This window comes from Perca fluviatilis, chromosome 12 (assembly GCF_010015445.1).
Source record: "Perca fluviatilis chromosome 12, GENO_Pfluv_1.0, whole genome shotgun sequence".
Lineage (NCBI taxonomy): Eukaryota > Metazoa > Chordata > Actinopteri > Perciformes > Percidae > Perca > Perca fluviatilis.
In genome coordinates, this window is record NC_053123.1 from 4,375,409 (window position 1) to 4,400,785 (window position 25,377).

The 25,377-nt window shown below is 40.9% G+C and overlaps 2 protein-coding genes across 2 annotated transcripts; both read left to right on the top strand.

Annotated features, from left to right (window-relative positions):
- The first annotated feature begins 3,006 nt into the window (after positions 1–3,006).
- On the top strand, positions 3,007–18,614 carry LOC120570038 (collagen alpha-3(VI) chain-like). The gene is made up of 7 exons (XM_039818270.1): positions 3,007–3,091; positions 3,536–4,240; positions 6,031–6,627; positions 7,200–7,793; positions 11,105–11,734; positions 16,305–16,901; positions 18,160–18,614. The coding sequence occupies exons 1-7, from the start codon at positions 3,007–3,009 to the stop codon at positions 18,612–18,614; spliced, it is 3,663 nt and encodes a 1,220-aa protein (XP_039674204.1).
- A 35-nt stretch (positions 18,615–18,649) lies between these two features.
- On the top strand, positions 18,650–23,466 carry LOC120569241 (collagen alpha-3(VI) chain-like). Its single transcript, XM_039817040.1, has 3 exons — positions 18,650–18,753; positions 22,091–22,717; positions 22,810–23,466. Exons 2-3 carry the CDS (start codon positions 22,384–22,386, stop codon positions 22,890–22,892), a joined length of 417 nt encoding a protein of 138 aa, XP_039672974.1. The 5' UTR covers positions 18,650–18,753; positions 22,091–22,383; the 3' UTR covers positions 22,893–23,466.
- Positions 23,467–25,377: the final 1,911 nt, after the last annotated feature.

The following is a 25,377-nucleotide window of genomic DNA, read 5'->3' on the forward strand; positions in this document are numbered from 1 at the left end:
AAATGAGCAAAACCTAGGGAGGGCGGAGGGGGTACGGAGGAGGGATGAACCAAAAATCAACCCCTGAAGAGACAAAAGGGAAAACAAAAAGTCAAATGGGGTTAGGGAACTGGGAACAGCGGGGCTTGGGGACCGAAGTGCTGCGGTCAGCTAAGCCCCGGGTCCAGGACTGCAAACTGCACCCCTCTTGCGGCCGAACAGGACGTCAAGGATTCTCAGGCGGCCGGTGGCAAAACCCCTCTGCCGGCCGAACAGGACGACGAGGATTCTCAGGCGGCCGAACAGGAAGTAGAAGGCGAAACCCCGCTGGTGGCCGAATAGGACGACAAGGATTGTCAGGCAGCCGGCGGTGAAGGTGAAATCCCTCTGTGGCTGAACAGGTCGGCGAAGGCGGATCCCCTCTGGAGACCAAGCATGTCGGCAAAGACGAACACCCTCTGGAGATAGTCGGCAATGAAGGCGATACCCCTCAGGCAGCCGAGCACGAAGGCAGAATCCCTCTGGTGGCCGGCGTCGAAGGTTCTCTGGAGGCCGGTGATGAGGACGGAAACCCTCTGGCAGCCGAGCACGAAGGCGGAATCCCTCTGCCGGCCGGTGGCGAAGGCGAAACCCCTCTGGAGGTCGGCGGTGGCGAAGGCGGAATCCCTTTGGAGGCCGGGCAGGTGAAGTAACAGCTGGGCTGGAAGCAGGCGATAGGTCAGCTGGGCTGAAGACAGGCAACAGGTCAGCTGGGCGGAAGACAGGCGACTGATCAGCTGGGCCAGGGTCTGCCAACAAGGCAACTGGAACAGGAGTCGGTGGGTCCGCCAACAAGGTAACGGGAACAGGAAACAAGGCAACAGGGTCAGAAGTCGATCTTGCATGCATTGGTCATCAGCTGAGGCTCTTGAAGGCGTGTCCGCTGAGACTCTGAATGGCGGGTCCGCTGAGGATTTGGAAAGCTGCATATCACCTGGAATTCTGGACCGCTGCACTTAAGCTGGGGTTCTGGAAGGCTGCAAATTAGCGGGGTTTCTGGAATGCTGCTCGTCAGCTCAGACTCTGGACTGAAGAAAGGTTGACACTCGCATGGCAGGGGGGCCTCCACGAGTTCCAGGGAATATAGCCAGGCGGGTCCCCTCAAAGGACTGCTTGTTGTTGGGGGTGCCTGCTGAACAGGTAGCACTAGGACTGACAGACAGGAGTTGGAATTTGGCATTATTATCACCTCATGGTGGTCTGAAATTGAATATGACCATACATTGCTGGTCGTTTGCACATCATCATCTCTTTCTCATCCCCTTTCCTTCACTCGCTTTCAGCTGCTCATATTGTTTGCCTTCTTCTAGAAACACCAAAGCAAAAACTGAAAACTCAAGACATGATAAATTTTGTTTTGCTCCATTATTTCTGAGACCAGGCTGTGTCGGCGAGTTTAACTCGGTTATTCTGTCCAATAGACCAGCGACAGCTTCGACCTCGTGACATTGTTTGCTACGCCTGACAAATTGAAGTGTAAACCCAAACCGGACCAATTAAAAAATGCAACAATGTTGCAACTTCACCCACGAACCGAGTCTACCGAAATATAGATGTGAAAGTACCCTTAATGTAAATGCATGTATACCTTCTCAGTAGTGAGCCATGCATGACCTTCCTTTCATTTCCTGTGACATTACTTAACATAACAATTGTGGAAAATCTGACTGAATAGAAAATAGACCCACCCCTGCTGTATAACTGGACTTTCCAGTCCAACACCCCTCTTAAGAACACTTTGTTTTGTGAGTTGGAAAATTCCGTCTTTGCCAAGCAGTTAATTACTAAAGCACATTGGCTGGTATTTTAACAGGTGGTTTTGATCATTACAACTCTGTGCTTCAGGTCTGCTACTGAAACTCCAACACATGCTGCAGCTCCCTCACTCACACAAACCAAAATGTTAGACACATCTGTGACCAGAAGAGCTGGGGATTCAACTGTCATTTTTTTTTATTGAAACATAGCAGCCTTTAATGGCAGATACCATGTCTATTTAAAATCTTGGCCAGGATGTACATGCTTGCCGCTGCCTTATTAATGTGAAAAATGCTAATCCCACCGTTAAGCAACTGGGACCTGGTGATGCTTCAGCAGCAGTACCAATAGGAAATCAATTATTTTTACACGACACAGGCTGACAGGAGATGTGTGGTGTGTCGAAGATTAGATGTTACATTCTTAAAACAAGCCTATGTGATGTTGTGTGTTGTATTTAGGGAAGCAGTGCTGCAAAAATAGGGAGTGCAACAACATTTCAAATACCCCATACCCTATTCCCAAACTCTCAGAGACTGCTACCACAAATATAAAATTATAAACATAGATTTACCATCTATTTATTTATAATCATAACCTTCAACATCTGTAAATGTATGCATGTAAAAATCTCATTTAACTAGTGTCTTTTATTTATCTCTTTTCAATGCTGTACTTGCCTTTTATTTATTTCCAAGTTGTACTTGCACAAGCGTCACTTTTCACTACGCTGCTGTTATTGCTGTTTTGCTGCTACTGTACTACTGCTGTTGCTGGTACTGGTTTTATCTTTTTTCCTGTGTTCTGTCTACATCAAGAGAAGCAATACGGAATTTCATTATATCTGATTATAATTACAATATCAGATAATTTTGATAGTCATAGCCTAATGACGCTTCCTGATACTTCGTGAACCATTTCTTTATTTTCTGAGCTCACTAGATGGCACTTTTGGTTTAAAGAAAAAGGTTAAAAAAAAAAGTTAAAAGTTAAACAGAGACCGCCATCTAGTGGGCTCAGAAAATAAAGCCACTTTTTGTACGGGAGCATTTTTATTTAAAATGTATATTTTATAGACATGAAGAAGAATCATTCTTCATTATCATTATTGCAACAGTAGACTCATTTGAAGTCAGGCATTGTGGTATTAGGATAGAACTACTGGTTTAAATTCATATTATATTTGCTTCTGGTTTTACAGGTGTCCCTTTGCTGTATTGGTGATAGAAGATGAAGAGGCATCGGTTATTACCGCTATGTGCCCTCCTAGGCGTCCTGTTCGCAGGACTCCTCCCTAACCTTGAGGCTCAGGAAGGTAAGTCGAACTAAGTTCATCCCAGCTGCAGTCAGCAGGCTGTGCTCATTTTGAAGATGATTTGTCAACTTTTTCCAATTTTCAGCAATGTTCAGAGGAATACATTTATTTCTTCTTCCTGTTTTTGCTCCCCTAAAATGCATACTGTAGTTTGCACCTGTTCATATATTGCAAAGAAAAGCAGGAGTTTTTAAAAGTGCTTATGACATCCTAAGAAAAGCCAAACTTTTTTAAATTAAATTATTAAAATATTACATTATTTTTTTTACTTTTAATGAGCATTGTTAGTTAACTGGCTATTTTTCAATTATTGTTATTATTTTGTTTTAATCTGAATTCAAACGGTGTATCTTAACATTGGAGGAAAAAAAAGAATACCAAGTGCTGTCAGATGCTTTTGCTAAACAAAGCAACAACATTTCATTTGTATAAGGGTGTAAACAATATTCTGGTACCAAACACACCAGGCATCTTTTCACTGGTCTTCACTTTTGTCCTCCAAACACTCTTTTGAAGATTGTGCACAGGGGTTGGGAGCTGATATATACTTTCTAGTGGATTCATCCTGGAGTATGGGAGTGGAGAACTTTAAGCATATCAGACAATTTCTGTACAGCTTGATACAATCACTGCACCAGGTTGGAGGGGAGAGGTTTAAATTTGCCCTTGTGCAGTACAATACTAAGCCACAAACTGAGTTCCAGCTCAACAGCTACCCAACAACACAGGGAGTCCTGGCACACATCAAGGCTATGCCTTATCGTGGTGGGGGAACCCAGACTGGCCTGGGCCTGGATTTCCTGACTCGTACACACTTGACCACTGCTTCGGGCAGCCGCGCTGTTGATGGTGTGGCCCAAGTGGTGGTTGTGCTAACAGATGGGCGCTCCCAGGATGACGTGGCCGAGCCAGCTCAGGTGCTGTGGCTGGCAGGCGTGGAGGTGTTTGCAGTTGGAGTTCAGGATGCAGTTGATTCGGAGCTAAGGGACATGGCTAGCAAGCCCCATGACACTCATGTGTTCAGTGTAGACTCTTTCCTGACTTTGCGGGATATAATCCAAGATTTAGTAGTGGGGCTTTGTGACACAGTGACCCGGTCAGGGGGTGGTCCTGTGGCAAACGAGGCCCCCGTGTCTGGAGGAGGGACAGGTAATGAAATGGGACCAGTGTCACTACCATTACTAATGTGTCTACATGTGCAGGACGAAGCTGCTGCATATGTGGCTGTGACATTCACTTGTTTTGTCTCACCACACTTAATATTCCCCTAATGCTTTAAAAAAATCACAATTAGATCTGCATGTGATTTACACCCTACAGCGTCTCAGATTAGGGTGTAACAGTGGCACAGAAATATGCCCATGCAAAGCCAGAACAAAAACAATGAGAATGGATTGAGAGAAAGCTATTTAAGTGATGTGACCATTCATTGCTCATAAATTAGGTAGTAATTTAATTTCTGTGTTGGCATACAGCCATAACCTCAGGCATAATTTAAGACACCATTTCAAGATGATAGTTGTTTTAAGTAGACACAGCTGAGGTGAGAGGACACATTACAGACAGCAACAGAATAACATTGTGAATCCATATATTGACACCTCATACTGACATTTGTTCAGAAAACCTTTGGAAAAGAGAATGGACTCAAGGATGCCTCACTCTTTAAAACATCACATCTCAAATTCAATCAATGAGCTTTTAACCATAGCTAACCATGCACCACTGCTTACGTATGTGTCCTGTTTTTGTATTCTTTTCTTTTGTGTCTTTAGCAGTCTATCTACAATGTCTATCTGTGTAAAATATTGTCAATATTCTCTATTTGAAACAGTGATGAACCTGCATCCTTGACCTGCAAAAGCACTTTGAGAATATTTTTATATGTAGATGCCCTGAAATGATACTATATGTAATACTATATGTTACAATTAATTACCAGAAGTTACTTGAATGAAAAAATACATTCCATAAAAATGTGTCCATAAAAGGAAATTTCTTTTGCCAGCATATATGATTCAAATTAAAATGAATTGCTAACATCAATAATAAACACATTTGTAAAGACTTTACATGAAATCACATGTAATATATTCTCAAGTATTGCAGGCCTCCAGGATATGCCACAGGGTCATGGCTGGTCACTTGATCTGAGGTCCATAACAAGAGTCTGCATGGGATGGCTGAACTCAATGGAGTTTCTACAAGGGACACATCACATTAATTTAACAAAGAACTTTGTAAAGGTTGAATGATAAAACAGCTCAACTTTTTTTTTCATCCATTGTTTTCTTTTGACTTGCGGGTTGTCACCATAGTATGGCCTCATGATGGAATACCCTTTCTTTATAGTGAATAATAAGAATAGAACCATGTAGTTAAATATATTCATTATATTAATTATAAACAATTATTATCATTTCATAATACTTTTTTTAAGGCTCAACAATTTTTTTTTATAAAAAAATCTAGCTTTTCAGTTCACGGTCACTAAGTCACATTCAACATTTCTGACTATCAATTTTTTCTTTTTGTAAAAATCTAAATGATGTCATGATTAGCTTTACATGTTGATGGAGTTCTAATCCGCCCCTGATGTGGGAAAACATTAGTTTTCTGGAATTTAAATATGTTTTTGACCTAATTAAGCTGTTATGATTGACCATCCTAGATGAGGAGAATTAGCTCATCAGTGGTTAGTATTCATACTGACAACAACTACTGTACAAATTGCATCACTTTAGGAAATCTCCTTGGTTCAGCCTACATGCAGTATGATGTGTTTTGCAATGGTTGATTGATTTGTTCACTTTCAATGTTACTTGACACACAGTGATATGCTAGCACGAGTTCTTTGATTGGATTCTTTGTCTCTGCCTCACCATGTTAACGCTTTCACAAGTTCCATTTTGTTTTGTTTTCTCTCTCTTCCCTTAAAGCACAAGATTCAGCTGACCTAGTACTCTTAATTGATGGATCAGAGAACGTTGGAGCAGCAAACTTCCCCTTTGTGCGCGATTTGGTTTTGAGAATCATTGAGCCCCTTGATGTGGGCAGGGACACTGTTCGGGTGGCCTTGGCCCTGTACAACGGCAACCCACAGATAAAGTTCTATCTAAATAGCTATGACAGCAAATCATCAGTCCTGGAAGCGGTGAAGGGCCTTTCCTACTCAGGGGGTGATGAATCTAACCTGGGGTTCGCCTTGGAGGAAGTAGCCAAAAGCCTTTTAAGCCAAACAGCTGGGGGCAGGGCCGACGAGGGTGTGCCCCAGATGATGGTGGTTATCAGTGCTGGGCCGTCCACTGATGATACTGGTGCCGGTGACCGGGCCCTTAAGAGGGCCGGCGTTATCACATTAGGTGTTACAATTGGTGACACGGCCAGTGCAGATCTGGAAGCAGTTGCTACAGATAAAAGTTTTGTCCTGTCAGCCCCTGATTTCAGAACAGTGGTGAGCACGGGTGACCGGCTGCTCCCATTAATTAACGGGGTGGTCCAGCGCACCATTATAGTTCAGACCGAGTTCACAGAAGGTATGTAACTTCTCTGTAAATGTTAGTGAGGCATTGTGGTTGTGGATGGGGACTTAAAAAAGCGAATGCAGAAGTGCCGTTTACCCGGTTACGAGTTGATGAACTACTGAAATGATTTTGGTAACATTATTTTAAGGTACAAAAGAATCTTTGGTGTTGCTTTACGGGCCGAAGTCCAGTGTCAATTCCAGGCTATGTATTTTAATTTCACATTTTGTTGATTAATCATTCATGTTATTCAGCATTTCTATTCATGTTCTAATCTTAAATGAAACTTTCTTTGGTACAATATATCTTGTCCATATGCAGCAAAACAATAATCTTTGATTTTGATTGCAAATCCTAATTCATACCTCATGAGAACACATGTAAAATTTAACATTTAGAAGGCGCCTATATTTTTCCTCTTTTTTTCTCTCCTTCAATATTAGTTCACACATATGCCAAATAATCCAATCTAAATATAAATGATGAATCTAACTATTAAAATATATCCTTGGTGGGCTTTGGTAGCCCTTAGTACTTAAAAACCACTTTTATTCTCATATTAATGCATTTTCTTTTCTTTTCAGTCTTGGCAGTTGGACCACGAGACATCATTTTCCTCATCGACAGTACAATGGGAGCAACGCTTATCAACTCTGTGCAAGAATTCATCAAGCGGTTCGTCGACATCATTCCAATTGGTCCAGATGGAGTTCAAGTGGGTGTGGCCAAGTTCAGCAATGTCCCTCAACTTCAGATGGATCTCAACTCCTATGGGTCCAGGGAGGAATTAACTGCTGCTTTGGGCTCTATCAAACCAAGACCGGGACAGACAGTCAACATTGGAGCAGCCTTGGACTTTGTGCGGACGAATATGCTGCGGCCTGAGAAAGGGAGTCGTATTCAACAGGGGGTACCCCAGCTTTTACTGTTGATGACCAGTAAAAAGTCAAGTGACAGTGTGGAAGCACCTGCTAAAGCCCTGCAGCGACTGGGCGTATTGACTCTAGCTGCAGGTTCCAAGACTGCGACGGAGAATGAGCTGCGGCAGATTGCCTTTGCTGACACTGTTGCGTTCTATTTGAAAGACTTCCGCTCACTGCTTCGCAACCCAAAGGCAATTGTCGATGCACTCTCCACTCTAGCTGGAGTGGTTGTGACTGAAGGACCCACTAAGCCAGGTACTACTTTGTCTTTCACGAACATCTACTACATTTTAAAAATATTTTTTGTCATCATTCAATCAATGAAATTGATTTAAGTGAAATATACAGATAAGTGACAACTTAAAGGAAAACCTTGAATAAATAAGTGGAAAAACAACAAATGCAGATGCTTTGGAACAACTGTGCTGCGTGATAAAATTATATAACTTTGTTTTATGAAAAATGCCACTGAACAAGTGGGAAATTGTGGACCGACCCGCTTTCCTCCACTATCATCGAACCACCAAAAAGGGAAATGTCTTTTGGATGAATGAATGGTGTCCCATGAAACATGAGACAAAAAAAAGTCCAGTTTTAGCACCAGACCTGTGATTTTGAAAACATCGCAGTCACAGAGATTACAATACTCAGGGACAGGACTGTGAAACTGTTGAAAGTTATGATGGTGGCAATTATTTTGGCCTTCAAAACAATGAACATGAGGTAAACAGTAGAAATATGTTTTAGTAATCGGATGGCTGATGCTGATGGCTATAGGCAGCCAATTTGTAAGTTAGTGTTTGCTGGCTATGGCAACTAGTGCCATCTTAGCTGTATCATCAGCTGAGTCTAATTACAGTGGCCACTTGAACATTAACACATACAGTTTAAGGGGCATTTGCTGAAACAACTGATGCTGTCATATTTCTTGAAAGTGCAGTCTCCAGTTTAGGTAGATTTTGTAATGTTTAAAAACAGGTCTGCGTCTGGAGAACTTTATTACGTGACTCTTTTGGAGCTAAGTAATGCTAATTTAGCTATGAGCTTACCTAGTTGTATGTATTATCAATATAACAACGTTTTTAATTGAGTAAACAATTATTTAAATACTTAATTAGGGCCCGAGCACCGACAGCGGCGAAGGCTCTATTGAAACTGAAGGAATTCTTCTTTCTTCCGGCAAATGAATCGCCTTATTGAGGGGCTTAAAGTGATGGTCCATTAGCCCCTGCGCTAAGCTATTCAGCTGATAACGCTACTCTAGCTAACTCTCCCAATGTTAGACCCAGGTGAAAAAAGCTTCTGGGGGGTGTTTGGCTCGAGGTCATGGTGCAAAGGACCCTAGGGTGAATTACTCCGAACCATCACTTTAACATACTCAAAAACTCAATCAACCAATCAATTCTGAAAATGTACGTATTTTAAGGGTTTCGGGAATAGGCACAAAAAAATGGCTTGCTAGCGCCCCTTACAAAATTAAAGAAATTGAGCCCCTACAGTACGTTTAATGTAGACTCACAAAACTTGGTACACATATGTAGCATGTCAAGACGTACAAAAAACGTCATTGGAGCCATACCCTAAATCCAACAGGAAGTCCGCCATTTTTATTTGAAAGTTCGAAATTAGTGTGATTTTGGCCATTTCAACATGTTGTACTTTAACGAACTCCTCCTAGAGATTTCATCCGATCAACTTCAAATTTGGTCTGTGCCATCTTAAGACCTTCAAGATGAAAAGTTATTAAAAGCTCAACTTTTCATCAAACTGTGTGTGCATGGCATGGCGGCCATTTTCAGTTTTTACCGATGAACGAGAAAGTGGCTGTAAAGCTGTAGAGCAGGGGTCACCAACATGGTGCCCGCGGCCACCAGGTAGCCCCCAAGGACCACATGAGTAGCCCTCAGTCCTGTTCTAAAAATGAAAATTGAATATTGATATCCGTTTCCCACCTTGTTAAGTCATTGTTGATAATTATTGTGAGAAATCATTAACATGATCAGTGTCTTCACATAGATGAGTAGCATTAATCATTAATAATCATTTATAACTAAAGGAAAACTGAGCACATTTGTTATTTCAGAAGAGTGTATCAAACTTCGTATGACTCAATACCCATGAAGTAGCTCTCAGTTTAGAAAAGGTTGGTGACCCCTGCTGTAGAGTGTACATTGTCATATCTGCCGAAAATTTCTACGATTTGACAAGGGTCCAGGCCTGAGGACACCTAAAGGCCAAAATTGACTTTTGGTTATAGGCCCCCCGCGTGGCAACAGGAAATCAGCCTTACATGAGAAACATCCGATTTACATGAAACTTAGAATGAACTCACTGAACTCAGCAGAGAGTTTGCCTTTTTCATTGATGACAGTTTGCCCTGCCCCCTACCCTTGGTACAACTTTTGCACCATCTCAAACCGACGGTTGTGCAAATGCAGGATCGCGTGGATCGGTGTCCGCCAGTAACCCCGATGCGCAAAGAGGAGCGAGGGCCCGTCCAACGCTGCTCGCAGCTTTAATATTAGTGGTGCTTTCACACCTGAGCAGTTTGGTCCATTTAACCAAAACCTGGAGCACTTCGTTGGATAGTTGGGTTTGTTTGTGGTGGTGTGAAAGCTCATTAGAACGCTGGTCCGCTTGAAAACGGGGTTCTCGGTATGCTTCCAAGTGCGCTAAAGTTGGTTCACTTAAGGTGAATGCAATCCAACCAAAATAAAAGAAGTGAACCAAAAACATTTAACTAGCCTGCAATTTCAACCTTGCAGGCTTATATATGATTTAAGAGATGATAATTTTCAAATGCATAACGTATCATAACCAAACATCGCTCCTCATCTGTGGAACAAAACATCATAATCTCTCTCTCATCAGGGGCTGCCCTCTCCTTCTCCCACTGTCTGTCAGCTGCTCATATTTGTCACCTTCTTCTAAAATCTTAGAAGTTGTAAAGTAAAAACCAGACACCCAAGACAATAAATCTGGTGTTGCTCAATTATTTCTGAAGTACAGGGGAGTTTCACATATTCTATTGAATAGACCAGCGAACGTTTCGACCGTGTGACATTTGTTTACAATGTTTGAAAAAGTGCAATGGGAACACAAACTGACCAAATGAAAAAATGCAACAATCTTGCAACTTCACCCCCAAATCACACCGAGTCTACTGAACTATAGGTGTAAAAGTGCACTTTGTTTAAATAAGTGATGACCAGCAACATACATAGCCAGGAAACACATTAAGTTCCAAATTCACTGCCTTTAGTCTTCAGCATCTCAGAGTTAATTTCTGTTTTTTCCATTGCTGAGAGACAACAAAAAAAAATCTTTTAGGGGGGTGGGCTTTGATAAATGTGTAGCCTCTTACCCGACTATTAGCTTACAATGATGATAACAAGTGCCCAAAGCAAAGACTCAACTTCATAGCATATACAGATAACTGTTTCAATTGGCATCATTTGAGCTATTATTTTGTCACTAACAGTGTTACATGGTCCAGAGCCTGACATTATATGTACATAGTATTACAAAGAGGACAATTTGTTTTGTTTTTTTGTGCTTTTCCCTAGTGGTGGAGATAACTACAGTGCAGACTCAAAATGTGGTTCGAGACATTGTCTTCCTTGTGGATGGATCAAACTACGTTGGCAGCAGTAACTTTCCCTATGTGAGAGATTTCATCATCAACGTGGTCAACCAGCTGGATGTACGTCCTGACAGAGTCAGGATTGGTCTCCTGCAGTTTGCTGAGAGCCAAAAGATTGAATTTCATCTGAACAGCTATAGCAGCAGGCAAGATGTTGTCAATCAAATCTCTCAACTCAGGCTGACTGGAGGCTCAGTTTTGAATACAGGAGCTGCCATGAATTATGCCCTTAGCAAAATGTTCCAGCCATCAACTGGGTCACGTAGGAAGCAGGGAGTCCAGCAGGTGTTGGTTCTGATCACAGGTGGTCCAGTCCAGGATCAGGCTAAAAATGCAGCTGATAAATTGGCTCTTGCTGGTGTTTTGACCTTCACAGTCAGTTCTGGAGAAGCAGATGAAGCCCTAATGAAATCAGTTGCCTTTGTTGAAGATTTGGCTTACCATGAAACAAGCTTCTCAAATTTGCCAGCTCTGGCTGGACAAATAATGCCAAAGTTGATAACAGTGGTTGGCGATACAGATGTGACAGAAACAACATTCCCTGAGGAAACTGGTGAGTTTTTTTTTTTTTTATATCTCCGTTTCAATTAATGAAACAAATGTGATTTTGTGAACTATATGAATGACCAAAACATAAGAAACAGGTATCATCAATGGAAATGGCATTTCATTAAAGCAACACCAAAGCATTTTCCTCTTCGGTCCCCCTACAGGTTGGAAGCGGAATTGTCCCTTACCATTACCATTATTCTTATCTCTCATTCTAACTACAGATCCGCTACCTGATCTGGCAAACTTGCATAGTGCGGTTATAGCTGATAGAGGGTCGCAAAGCGAATGCAGAATTCCAGTGTCAATTCCAGGCTATGTATTTTAATTTCACATTTTGTTGATTAATCATTAATGTTATTCAGCATTTCTATTCATGTTCTAATCTTAAATTAAACTTTCTTTGGTCCATATGCAGCAAAAAAATTATTTTAGATTTTGATTGCAAATCCTAATTCATACCTTATGCGAGCAAATGTAAAATTTAACATTTAGAAGGCGTCCATATTTATCCTCAATGTCAATATTAGTTCACACAAATGCCAACTAATCCAATATAAATGATGAATCTAACTATTAAAATATATCCTTGGTGGGCTTTGGAAGTCCTTAGTACTTATAGATTTATTTATTTATTATACATTTTAAAAATAATTTTTGTCATCATTCAATCAATGAAATTGATGAAAGTGAAATATACAGATAAGTGACAACTTAAAGGAAAACCTTGAATAAATAAGTGGAAAAACAACAAATGCAGATGCTTCAGAACAACTGTGCTGCGTGATAAAATTAAGCAATTGAAATCCTCCTTTGTTTTATGAAAAATGCCACTGAACAAGTGGGAAATTGTTGACCGACCCGCTTTCCTCCACTATCATCGAACCACCAAAAAGGGAAATGTCTTTTGGATGAATGAATGGTGTCCCATGAAACATGAGACATGAAATACAATTTTAAAAAAAGTCCAGTTATAGCACCAGACCTGTGACTTTGAAAGCCTCGCAGTCACAGAGATTACAATACTCGGGGACAGAACTGTGAAACTGTTGAAAGTTATGATGGTGGCAATTATTTTGGCCTTCAAAACAATGAACATGAGGTAAACAGTAGAAATATGTTTTAGTAATCAGATGGCTGATGGCTATAGGCAGCCAATTTGTAAGTTAGTGTTTGCTGGCTATGGCAACTAGTGCCATCTTAGCTGTGTCATCAGCTGAGTCTAATTACAATGGCCACTTGAACATTAACACATAGGGCCCTATTTTAACGATCTGAAACGCAAGTATGAAACGCAAAACGCAAGTAGCTTTGTGGGCGGCCAGCAGGAGCTGCCGATGCGAGATGCGGCAAAGTAACAAATGCCCGTGTTGGCCGGGTGTTGCTGCGGCCACTCGGGCGCATCTCCTCAAGTCTGGAGAGGATTGCTGCAGCCATGGAGCGTGGGCCTCCAAACGCACCACCTGCTCCTGTTGTGCCCCTTCCTCCTCCCCCCACTCCATCTCCGTCCACCCGCTCCATCAGGAGCACATCGCGCATTACTCCCGGACCAGATCCCGCCGTAGTTCAACATCACGTCTCCTTAAGTCCTCTAATATTTCCTCATTTATGTCATCAACACATCCATGATTCATGGAAATGTTGTGTAAAACACAACAAGCCACAAAGAATGCTGCGACTTTTTGAGGATTGTACTGTAAAGTGCCTCCTGATCTATCCAAACACCTGAAGCGCATTTTCAGTAATATTTTCCTTTGTAATTATGTATGGTTTGCCAAAATGGGAACTGCTGCATCCATTTAGATGAGAGAAGTGTATGCGCGTTGTCGCACGCGGCTACATTATGGCCAAGCATGCGCCCTAAAATAGCATCTGAATAACGCGCCACTAGCGCCAATGACTTTAGACCAGGTTTTTCCTGGTCAGTGGCGGAATTGTTTTCTGAAACTGCAAAATAGTACCAGGTAACGTTTGCGCCGGAACACGCCTCCTCTTTTCGCTGAACCGCCCCCAGGAGCGCAAATACATTCCCTAATTTACCGACGTGCGTCTGTGGAGGGAAAAGTCCGCTGTGCGTCGGGTGCAAAATAGGAATGATACATGCGTCGGTGTACAAAGGCAATTGCGCTGAGTGCAAGATAGGGCCCATACAGTTTAAGGGGCATTTGCTGAAACAACTGATGCTGTTGTATTTCTTGGAAGTGCAGTCTCCCGTTTAGGTAGATTTTTTTAATGTTTTTAAAAACAGGTCTACGTCTGGAGAACTTTATTACATGTCTCCTTTGGAGCTAAATAATGCTAGTTTAGCTGTGAGCTTACATATGGTGCTTACCCACTGCTAGTACCAGCACTACTCGACTCGACTCGGCCGCGGCGCCCCGTCCTCCATTTTCCATTGCAAATCTAGTACCGCCTCATGCCTGAGGCGAGCATGGCTGGTCGTCATAGCGACACCGCAGGAAACTGCCGTGACCTAACGCGACACACACACACAGAACGTCGTAGGTGTGTTGTTTTCGACTCTCGGCAAGACAATTTTTGTTTCAAAAGAAGCTGGAGGCAGCAAAAAAAAACACCGCTGGCTAAATTATAAAAAAATGGCGGGTTTGTTCAGGACGCCCCCCTCTGGTGACGATGACGCAGTGATTAGTGACGATTCTCTCTGACCAGTCAGTAGTCTGCAGGTAATGAAATGGGACCAGTGTCACTACCATTACTAACGTATCTACATGTGCGAAGCTGCTGCATATGTGGCCGTGACTGGATTTTATTATTAACATAATCAAGGTGTTTTGTTTTTTTTAAAGCGTAACTCACGCCAAAATGCAACCTAGGGTCTTTTTGTGAATGTACCCGAGTCAAACTTTCATTTAAAAGCATAATTAGGACGGAAACGCCACTTTTAAGATTTACCTTATTTTCATTTTTCGGTCAAATAGCCTTTTGAATGGGAAAGCTACGGGCACTTCTATGATAGCATCAAAATCACTATTTTTAAACCACTAAGAAGGCTCGACACAACATGAAACTTTGCTCCAAGTATCACCAGGGGCTCTACACATGAACTCTAGCATTGAGAACATTGTTTGTGTACACAGAGTTTACTAAAACAAATTTTGAGCAACTCACATTAGCAGTTGTTGTTTACGCTATCCGCCATTTTCTCAGTCAAAAATAGTCGATCTCCGAATGCGAATGAACGGACACCATAGGAGGAAATGTCATTCTTATATGAGGCTCCTTTTTCAACTATAAGGTCAATATTTTTTTTCACTAACGACAAAACAATAAATTATCCGTGCATTTATACGGAACTAAGCTTTAGGAGCTTTCCATCTTTACTCTCCTCCCTCGACTATTTTTGACTTGCGAGATGGACGGCGACCGGAAAAACAACAGCTATAGTGAGTTGTTCAAAACCTTTCTTTTTAGTAAACTCTGTGTACACAAACAATGTTCTCAACGCTGGAGTTCATGTGTAGAGCCCCTGGTGATACTTGGAGCAAAGTTTCATGTTGTGTCGAGCCTTCTTAGTGTTTTAAAAATAGTGATTTTGATGCTATCATAGAAGTGCCCCTAGGACTCCCATTCAAAAGGCCATTTGACCGAAAAACTAAAATATGGTAAATCTTAAAAGTGGCGTTTCCGTCCTAATTATGCTTTTAAACTAAAGTTTGACACAGGTACATTCACAAAAAGACCCTAGGTTGCATTTTGGCGATAGTTACACTTTAACCACAATAACCTTTCTCTATCCACCTGCAAAATTAACATCACTTGTTTTGTCTCACCACACTTAATATTCCCCTAATGCTTTAAAAAAAATCACAATTAGATCTGCATGTGATTGACATCCCTCTCAGATTAGGGTGTAACACTGGCACAGAAATATGCCCGTGCAAAGCCAGAACAAAAACAATGAGAATGGATTGAGAGAAAGCTATTTAAGTGATGTGACCATTCTGTGCTCATAAATTAGGTAGTGATTTAATTTCTGTGTTGGCATACAGCCATAACCTCAGGCATAATTTAAGACATATATATATATATATATATATATATACTTTTTTCTTAAGGCTCAACAATTTGTTTTAACAAAAAAAATCTAGCTTTTCACGGTCACGAAGTCACATTCAACATTTCTGACCATCAATTATTTCTTTTTGTAAAAATCTAAATGTCGTCATGATTAGCTTTACATGTCGAAGGAGTTCTAATCTGCCCCTGATGTGGGAAAACATTAGTTTTTCTGGAATTTAAATATGTTTTTGACCTAATTAAGCTGTTATGATTGACCATCCTAGATGAGGAGAATTAGCTCATCAGTGGTTAGTATTCATACTGACAACAACTACTGTACAAATTGCATCACTTTAGGAAATCTCCTTGGTTCAGCCTACATGCAGTATGATGGGTTATGCAATGTTTGATTGATTTGTTCACTTTCAATGTTACTTGACACACACAATGATATGCTAGCACGAGTTCTTTGATTGGATTCTTTGTCTCTGCCTCACCATGTTAACGCTTTCACAAGTTCCATTTTGTTTTGTTTTCTCTCTCTTCCCTTAAAGCACAAGATTCAGCTGACCTAGTACTCTTAATTGATGGATCAGAGAACGTTGGAGCAGCAAACTTCCCCTTTGTGCGCGATTTGGTTTTGAGAATCATTGAGCCCCTTGATGTGGGCAGGGACACTGTTCGGGTGGCCTTGGCCCTGTACAACGGCAACCCACAGATAAAGTTCTATCTAAATAGCTATGACAGCAAATCATCAGTCCTGGAAGCGGTGAAGGGCCTTTCCTACTCAGGGGGTGATGAATCTAACCTGGGGTTCGCCTTGGAGGAAGTAACCAAAAGCCTTTTAAGCCAAACAGCTGGGGGCAGGGCCAACGAGGGTGTGCCCCAGATGATGGTGGTTATCAGTGCTGGGCCGTCCACTGATGATACTGGTGCCGGTGACCGGGCCCTTAAGAGGGCCGGCGTTATCACAGTCGGCGTGGCGATTGGTGACACGGCCAGTGCAGATCTGGAAGCAGTTGCTACAGATAAAAGTTTTGTCCTGTCAGCCCCTGATTTCAGAACAGTGGTGAGCACGGGTGACCGGCTGCTCCCATTAATTAACGGGGTGGTCCAGCGCACCATTATAGTTCAGACCGAGTTCACAGAAGGTATGTAACTTCTCTGTAAATGTTAGTGAGGCATTGTGGTTGTGGATGGGGACTTAAAAAAGGAAAAGCCCTAAAGAGCTCATAATGAATGTAATATAGTGTACAAGGTAAGATATGCTTGTGCTAAACTTGAAATTGATATAGTAAGGGTGTTTAAGAGATGTGGTAATAACACATTAAACATTAGAAAAGTATTGTTCTCTACTTGAAATTTGACTAACTTTCTGCAAATGTATAGATCCACACAGTTCAATTGATCCATTGTAAAGACACCTAAGTCACGATCTTAAAAGCTGCATAGAATTGCAGAATGGGTTGTGACTATATCATATCACTGACATACTGTATACCCAAATATATTCCTTGATAGAGCTGAAAGTGTTTTGTAGTTATAAGGTCCTGCATTGAATTGAATAATTTTTTTGTTTTGCAAATGAAAAATGCATGCAGTTTATGTCTGGATAGCTTTTTTGTTGTCAAACTTTGAGAAAGAGAAAGTTCTAACAATTAATACAAAGTTCCAACAATCATTGCAATGCAGGGAACAAACACACTTGAAGTACATGGCCCCCCTATTAGGCTTTGTCAAATTCAATTAAATTATTTTATGAACTATATGAATGACCAAGACATAAAAAACAGGTATCTTCAATGGAAATGGCATTTCATTAAAGCAACACCAAAGCAATTTTCCTCTTCAGTCCCCCTACAGGTTGGAAGCGGAATTTTCCCTTACCATTACCATTATTCTTATCTCTCATTCTAACTACAGATCCGCTACCTGATCTGGCAAACTTTGCATAGTGCGGTTATAGCTGATAGAGGGTCGCAAAGTGAATGCAGAAGTCCAGTGTCAATTCCAAGCTATGTATTTTAATTTCACATTTTGTTGATTAATCATTAATGTTATTCAGCATTTCTATTCATGTTCTAATCTTAAATTAAACTTTTTTTGGTACAATATATCTATGTCCATATGCAGCAAAAAAATTATCTTTGATTTTGATTGCAAATCCTAATTCATACCTTATTAGAACACATGTAAAATTTAACATTTAGAAGGCGTCCATATTTTTCCTCCTATGTCAATATTAGTTCACACATATGCCAACTAATCCAATATAAATGATGAATCTAACTCTTAAAATATATCCTTGGTGGGCTTTGGAAGTCCTTAGTACTTATAGATTTATTTTCATAAATTCTCTTTTAAAAACAGCTTTTATTCTCATATTAATGTATTTTCTTTTCTTTTCAGTCTTGGCAGTTGGACCACGAGACATCATTTTCCTCATCGACAGTACAATGGGTGCAACGCTTATCAACTCTGTGCGAGAATTCATCAAGCGGTTCGTCAACATCATTCCAATTGGTCCAGATGGAGTTCAAGTGGGTGTGGCCCAGTTCAGCAATATTCCTCAACTTCAGATGGATCTCAACTCCTATGGGTCCAGGGAGGAATTAACTGCTGCTTTGGGCTCTATCAAACCAAGACCGGGACAGACAGTCAACATTGGAGCAGCCTTGGACTTTGTGCGGACGAATATGCTGCGGCCTGAGAAAGGCAGTCGTATTCAACAGGGGGTACCCCAGCTTTTACTGTTGATGACCAGTAAAAAGTCAAGTGACAGTGTGGAAGCACCTGCTAAAGCCCTGCAGCGACTGGGCGTTATTGACTCTAGCTGCAGGTTCCAAGACTGCGACGGCGAATGAGCTGCGGCAGATTGCCTTTGCTGGCGCTTCTATTTCGTTCTGAAAGACTTCCGCTCACTGCTTCGCAACCCAAAGCCAATTGTCGATGCGCTCTCCACTCTAGCTGGAGTGGTTGTGACTGAAGGACCCACTGAGCCAGGTACTACTTTGTCTTTCACGAACATCTACTACATTTTAAAAATAATTTTTGTCATCATTCAATCAATGGAATTGATGAAAGTGAAATATACAGATAAGTGACAACTTAAAGGAAAACCTTGAATAAATAAGTGGAAAAACAACAAATGCAGATGCTTCAGAACAACTGTGCTGCGTGATAAAATTAAGCAATTGAAATCCTCCTTTGTTTTATGAAAAATGCCACTGAACAAGTGGGAAATTGTGGACCGACCCGCTTTCCTCCACTATCATCGAACCACCAAATAGGGAAATGTCTTTTGGATGAATGAATGGTGTCCCATGAAACATGAGACAAAAAAAAAGTCCAGTTTTAGCACCAGACCTGTGATTTTGAAAACATCGCAGTCACAGAGATTACAATACTCAGGGACAGGACTGTGAAACTGTTGAAAGTTATGATGGTGGCAATTATTTTGGCCTTCAAAACAATGAACATGAGGTAAACAGTAGAAATATGTTTTAGTAATCAGATGGCTGATGCTGATGGCTATAGGCAGCCAATTTGTAAGTTAGTGTTTGCTGGCTATGGCAACTAGTGCCATCTTAGCTGTATCATCAGCTGAGTCTAATTACAGTGGCCATTTGAACATTAACACATACAGTTTAAGGGGCATTTGCTGAAACAACTGATGCTGTCATATTTCTTGAAAGTGCAGTCTCCAGTTTAGGTAGATTTTTTAATGTTTAAAAACAGGTCTGCGTCTGGAGAACTTTATTACGTGACTCTTTTGGAGCTAAGTAATGCTAATTTAGCTATGAGCTTACCTAGTTGTATGTATTATCAATATAACAACGTTTTTAATTGAGTAAACAATTATTTAAATACTTAATTAGGGCCCGAGGAACCGGACGGCGCGAAGCCTCTATTGAAACTGAAGGAATTCTTCTTTCTTCCGGCAAATGAATCGCCTTATTGAGGGGCTTAAAGTGATGGTCCATTAGCCCCTAAGCTAAGCTATTCAGCTGATAACGCTACTCTAGCTAACTCTCCCAATGTTAGACCCAGGTGAAAAAGCTTCTGGGGGTGTTTGGCTCGAGGTCATGGTGCAAAGGACCCGAGGGTGAATTACTCCGAACCATCACTTTAACATACTCAAAACTCAATCAACCAATCAATTCTGGTGAAAATGTAAGTATTTTAAGGGTTTCGGGAATAGGCACAAAAAAATGGCTTGCTAGCGCCCCTTACAAAATTAAAGAAATTGAGCCCCTACAGTACGTTTAATGTAGACTCACAAAACTTGGTACACATATGTAGCATGTCAAGACGTACAAAAAACGTCATTGGAGCCATACCCTAAATCCAACAGGAAGTCCGCCATTTTTATTTGAAAGTTCGAAATTAGTGTGATTTTGGCCATTTCAACATGTTGTACTTTAACGAACTCCTCCTAGAGATTTCATCCGATCAACTTCAAATTTGGTCTGTGCCATCTTAAGACCTTCAAGATGAAAAGTTATTAAAAGCTCAACTTTTCATCAAACTGTGTGTCATGGCATGGCGGCCATTTTCGAGTTTTACCGCATGAACGAGAAAGTGGCTGTAAAGAGCAGAAGCGGGGTCACAACAACATGGTGCCCGCGGCCACCAGGTAGCCCCCAAGGACCACATGAGTAGCCCTCAGTCCTGTTCTAAAAATGAAAATTGAATATTGATATCCGTTTCCCACCTTGTTAAGTCATTGTTGATAATTATTGTGAGAAATCATTAACATGATCAGTGTCTTCACATAGATGAGTAGCATTAATCATTAATAATCATTTATAACTAAAGGAAAACTGAGCACATTTGTTATTTCAGAAGAGTGTATCAAACTGGTAGCCCTTCGTATGACTCAATACCCATGAAGTAGCTCTCAGTTTAGAAAAGGTTGGTGACCCCTGCTGTAGAGTGTACATTGTCATATCTGCCCGAAATTTCTCACGATTGACAAGGGTCCAGGCCTGAGGACACCTAAAGGCCAAAATTGACTTTTGGTTATAGCACCCCCCGCTGGCAACAGGAAATCAGCCTTACATGAGAAACATCCGATTTACATGAAACTTAGAATGAACTCACTGAACTCAGCAGAGAGTTTGCCTTTTTCATTGATGACAGTTTGCCCTGCCCCCTACCCTTGGTACAACTTTTGCACCATCTCAAACCGACGGTTGTGCAAATGCAGGATCGCGTGGATCGGTGTCCGCCAGTAACCCCGATGCGCAAAGAGGAGCGAGGGCCCGTCCAACGCTGCTCGCAGCTTTAATATTAGTGGTGCTTTCACACCTGAGCAGTTTGGTCCATTTAACCAAAACCTGGAGCACTTCGTTGGATAGTTGGGTTTGTTTGTGGTGGTGTGAAAGCTCATTAGAACGCTGGTCCGCTTGAAAACGGGGTTCCGGTATGCTTCCGAAGTCGCTAAAGTTGGTTCACTTAAGGTGAATGCAATCCAACCAAAATAAAAGAAGTGAACCAAAACATTTAACTAGCCTGCAATTTCAACCTTGCAGGCTTATATATGATTTAAGAGATGATAATTTTCAAATGCATAACGTTATCATAACCAAACATCGCTCCTCATCTGTGGAACAAAACATCATAATCTCTCTCTCATCAGGGGCTGCCCTCTCCTTCTCCCACTGTCTGTCAGCTGCTCATATTTGTCACCTTCTTCTAAAATCTTAGAAGTTGTAAAGTAAAAACCAGACACCCAAGACAATAAATCTGGTGTTGCTCAATTATTTCTGAAGTACAGGGGAGTTTCACATATTCTATTGAATAGACCAGCGAACGTTTCGACCGTGTGACATTTGTTTACAATGTTTGAAAAAGTGCAATGGGAACACAAACTGACCAAATGAAAAAATGCAACAATCTTGCAACTTCACCCCCAAATCACACCGAGTCTACTGAACTATAGGTGTAAAAGTGCACTTTGTTTAAATAAGTGATGACCAGCAACATACATAGCCAGGAAACACATTAAGTTCCAAATTCACTGCCTTTAGTCTTCAGCATCTCAGAGTTAATTTCTTTTTTTTTTCATTGCTGAGAGACAACAAAAAAAAAATCTTTTAGGGGGGTGGGCTTTGATAAATGTGTAGCCTCTTACCCGACTATTAGCTTACAGTGATGATAACAAGTGCCCAAAGCAAAGACTCAACTTCATAGCATATACAGATAACTGTTTCAATTGGCATCATTTGAGCTATTATTTTGTCACTAACAGTGTTACATCATCCAGAGCCTGACATTATATGTACATAGTATTACAAAGAGGACAATTTGTTTTTTGTTTTTTTGTGCTTTTCCCTAGTGGTGGAGATAACTACAGTGCAGACTCAAAATGTGGTTCGAGACATTGTCTTCCTTGTGGATGGATCAAACTACGTTGGCAGCAGTAACTTTCCCTATGTGAGAGATTTCATCATCAACGTGGTCAACCAGCTGGATGTACGTCCTGACAGAGTCAGGATTGGTCTCCTGCAGTTTGCTGAGAGCCAAAAGATTGAATTTCATCTGAACAGCTATAGCAGCAGGCAAGATGTTGTCAATCAAATCTCTCAACTCAGGCTGACTGGAGGCTCAGTTTTGAATACAGGAGCTGCCATGAATTATGCCCTTAGCAAAATGTTCCAGCCATCAACTGGGTCACGTAGGAAGCAGGGAGTCCAGCAGGTGTTGGTTCTGATCACAGGTGGTCCAGTCCAGGATCAGGCTAAAAATGCAGCTGATAAATTGGCTCTTGCTGGTGTTTTGACCTTCACAGTCAGTTCTGGAGAAGCAGATGAAGGCCTAATGAAATCAGTTGCCTTTGTTGAAGATTTGGCTTACCATGAAACAAGCTTCTCAAATGTGCCAGCTCTGGCTGGACAAATAATGCCGAAGTTGATAACAGTGGTTGGCGATACAGATGTGACAGAAACATTCCCTGAGGAAACTGGTGAGTTTTTTTCATATCTCCGTTTCAATTAATGAAACAAATGTGACTTACATAAAGGTTTCCCTGGTAACATTGTTTTTGTTTTCCCTCAGCTTTTGTTGCTGGAGCTGAGAGAGATGTTGCCTTTCTCATCGATGGCACAGAAAATGTCAGAAGAGATTTTGCCTACATCTGAGATTTTATCCTTAAAGTCATTGAACCACTTTGTATTGGGATTGTATTTTCCTCCTTTGCATCCAAAGCCAAACTATTTTTTAAAATGTAAATGTTTGAGTGTTTGTCACTTGTGGTAAAAATATAACTGAACAAGACCGGTGGGCAGACAAAAAGGGTTGCTTTGGTATTTTTTACGGAGCAGCCACAAACACAATATAATCATCGCAGTCAAAATGTCACCAGCTTTCAATAGTAGGCCCTTTATGTAGCCAGCAGCCTGATGCAGGTTATTGAATGTCGAACAGCTCGACTCACAGCGTGTACCCGCCCTTCCACTACCATCCAGTCACATCTCTGAGCTTCTTTCTGCTTCATATAGTCAGTCACTGGTTGGCTCTTGTGCACACACACTTAATTGCTGAGACTTGTTGAGGAAATGGGACAGCGGGCACTCAAAGCGGTGTTAGCAGGAGATACTGAACACACTGGGGAGACGCTGCTTCACTGTTTACAAAGCTTTCAAATGTTTGTAAGGAAATATAAAGAACTGTAATCTTTGTGCAATAAAAGTTCAAGCCATATTGGTAACTGCACATGTGCATTAAGTCCTGGCATTGTGAATCTTTTCTTTTATACATTGTCTTCTCCAAATGTTTCGGCTGTTTCCTCCATCAGGGCCATGTTGGAGGCTAAGCGTGACCGTTCCTTCTTCACCTTTTGAGAAAGCAGTTTGGAAAGCTCTGGAACAAGCGGGTAAGTGAGGAGACCTCGAGCTGAGATATCAATATCTGCGGCTGTTTCCCATTTCCTTACACAGTCAGTCCATCTGGTAGTTAAGTACAGCAGCATATTGCTGCCACTGTGACCAACAGAGGATTGCTCAGTCTGAAATATTATCATGAAAAAAATAGTTTAAATGAGAGCATTTTTGTATTATAGTCAGATATTTTAAATCTGATGGGATTCTTATTACTAGATTATAATAAGATTATTATTATATATTATAAAAAAGATTAAATTATTACACTTTTACAGGAAAATTGTAACAAGAATGTACCTTAAGTTTGCTTTATTTAATTATTTTACATTTTTTTATAATGTATGCCCGTTCAAATGTTATAACAAATTATTGCAAAAAATGAAATAATTTGCCATCTAATGACAGAATGTAAAATTAAAAATGTCTTGTTATGCCATGAAAAAGATTTCCTTGAAAGTGGGCACTTTTCATGTTATAACCAAAAGTAGCAAATATATTTCTGTCTTGGTGGCAGCAATATGCTACTGTATTTATGCAATTATACAAGAAAAATCTAAATCCAAGGTATACAAAACAACACAACCTCACAATCACCTTTTCAAAAGGTTTACAGAATACAATATTTTATATTGAAAAGAGAATTGTAATATCTTTTATAGTTGACGTATGTCTCTTGCAAAGTAACACAAGTGATCGGCTAGAGAAAGTTGACAACCCTTTCACATCACCCTGTTGAAGGAAAACGGACATTTGGGTCATAAAAAAAAGAAGAATTCTGCAACATGTCTAATTTGACTTGTATTGAAGCGCACCTTGGTCTGCACCACGCTGTGTGCATTTTCAAATTCAGAAACAACAGATGAGGAGTAATATCATAAAGAATACTTCAAGATAGATGTTTGAAGATAATGAAGTGCAGAAGTGTTAGAAGCCTGCTAGTAAATATATATATGTATATTTTTTTCAAGTTCGAGTTTACGAACTTGTCTGTTAGTGACAGAGGGCAAACAATTACAGGTTCAAAGAAACAGGTTTAATATCCTGTGTTGCTGTCGCCGACGCTATGCACCTGGAACCCAGTCAAGGAAAGTTAAATGTTTTATTTATTTATTGTTTACACCTCATTGTCATTTCATTTGATTCTGGTAGTCCATAAAGGTACTTTTGTAGTTTTTTTATCCTCTGTTATAATACTGAATACATAAATTCATTGTTATCCATTGAAATAAATGATTTAGCAAGGGGGCGGGGGGGGTGGTTAACACTTCTGCCAGGCACTGGATCCGTGTCACATTCTCATTAGGGGCCCTAAAGGTCTGATCCTAGAATCGCCCCTGCATCATGATATAGTGTTATTTTCATCTTTATGCAATGCATCAGCCAAAATATTAATTACTTTGCAATAAGAAAATGCATCCCTGGAAATTTCTCAGAAGGAAACCTTCCATATATTGGCCAGTTTCTGAGATGTGAAGGTTAATCCCTCTATTGGACATTATATTGAGTGTTTTGTTTTTGTAAATTCAAAGTTCATCCAAACTTCCATATGCTCTTTTATAATCACATTCAAAGTCCAAGCCTAAAGTCCAACAAAGCAAAGCAAATCATACCATGAGTTCAACAGGTTGTTTTATTGGTTTATTTCTATGGACACTCATTCTGGTTTGGTGAATTGACTGCTTGGTAGTCTATCGGCGATGTTCCACTTCCGGGATGGCTCAGGTGCTGCCGCAAATTCGGCCGG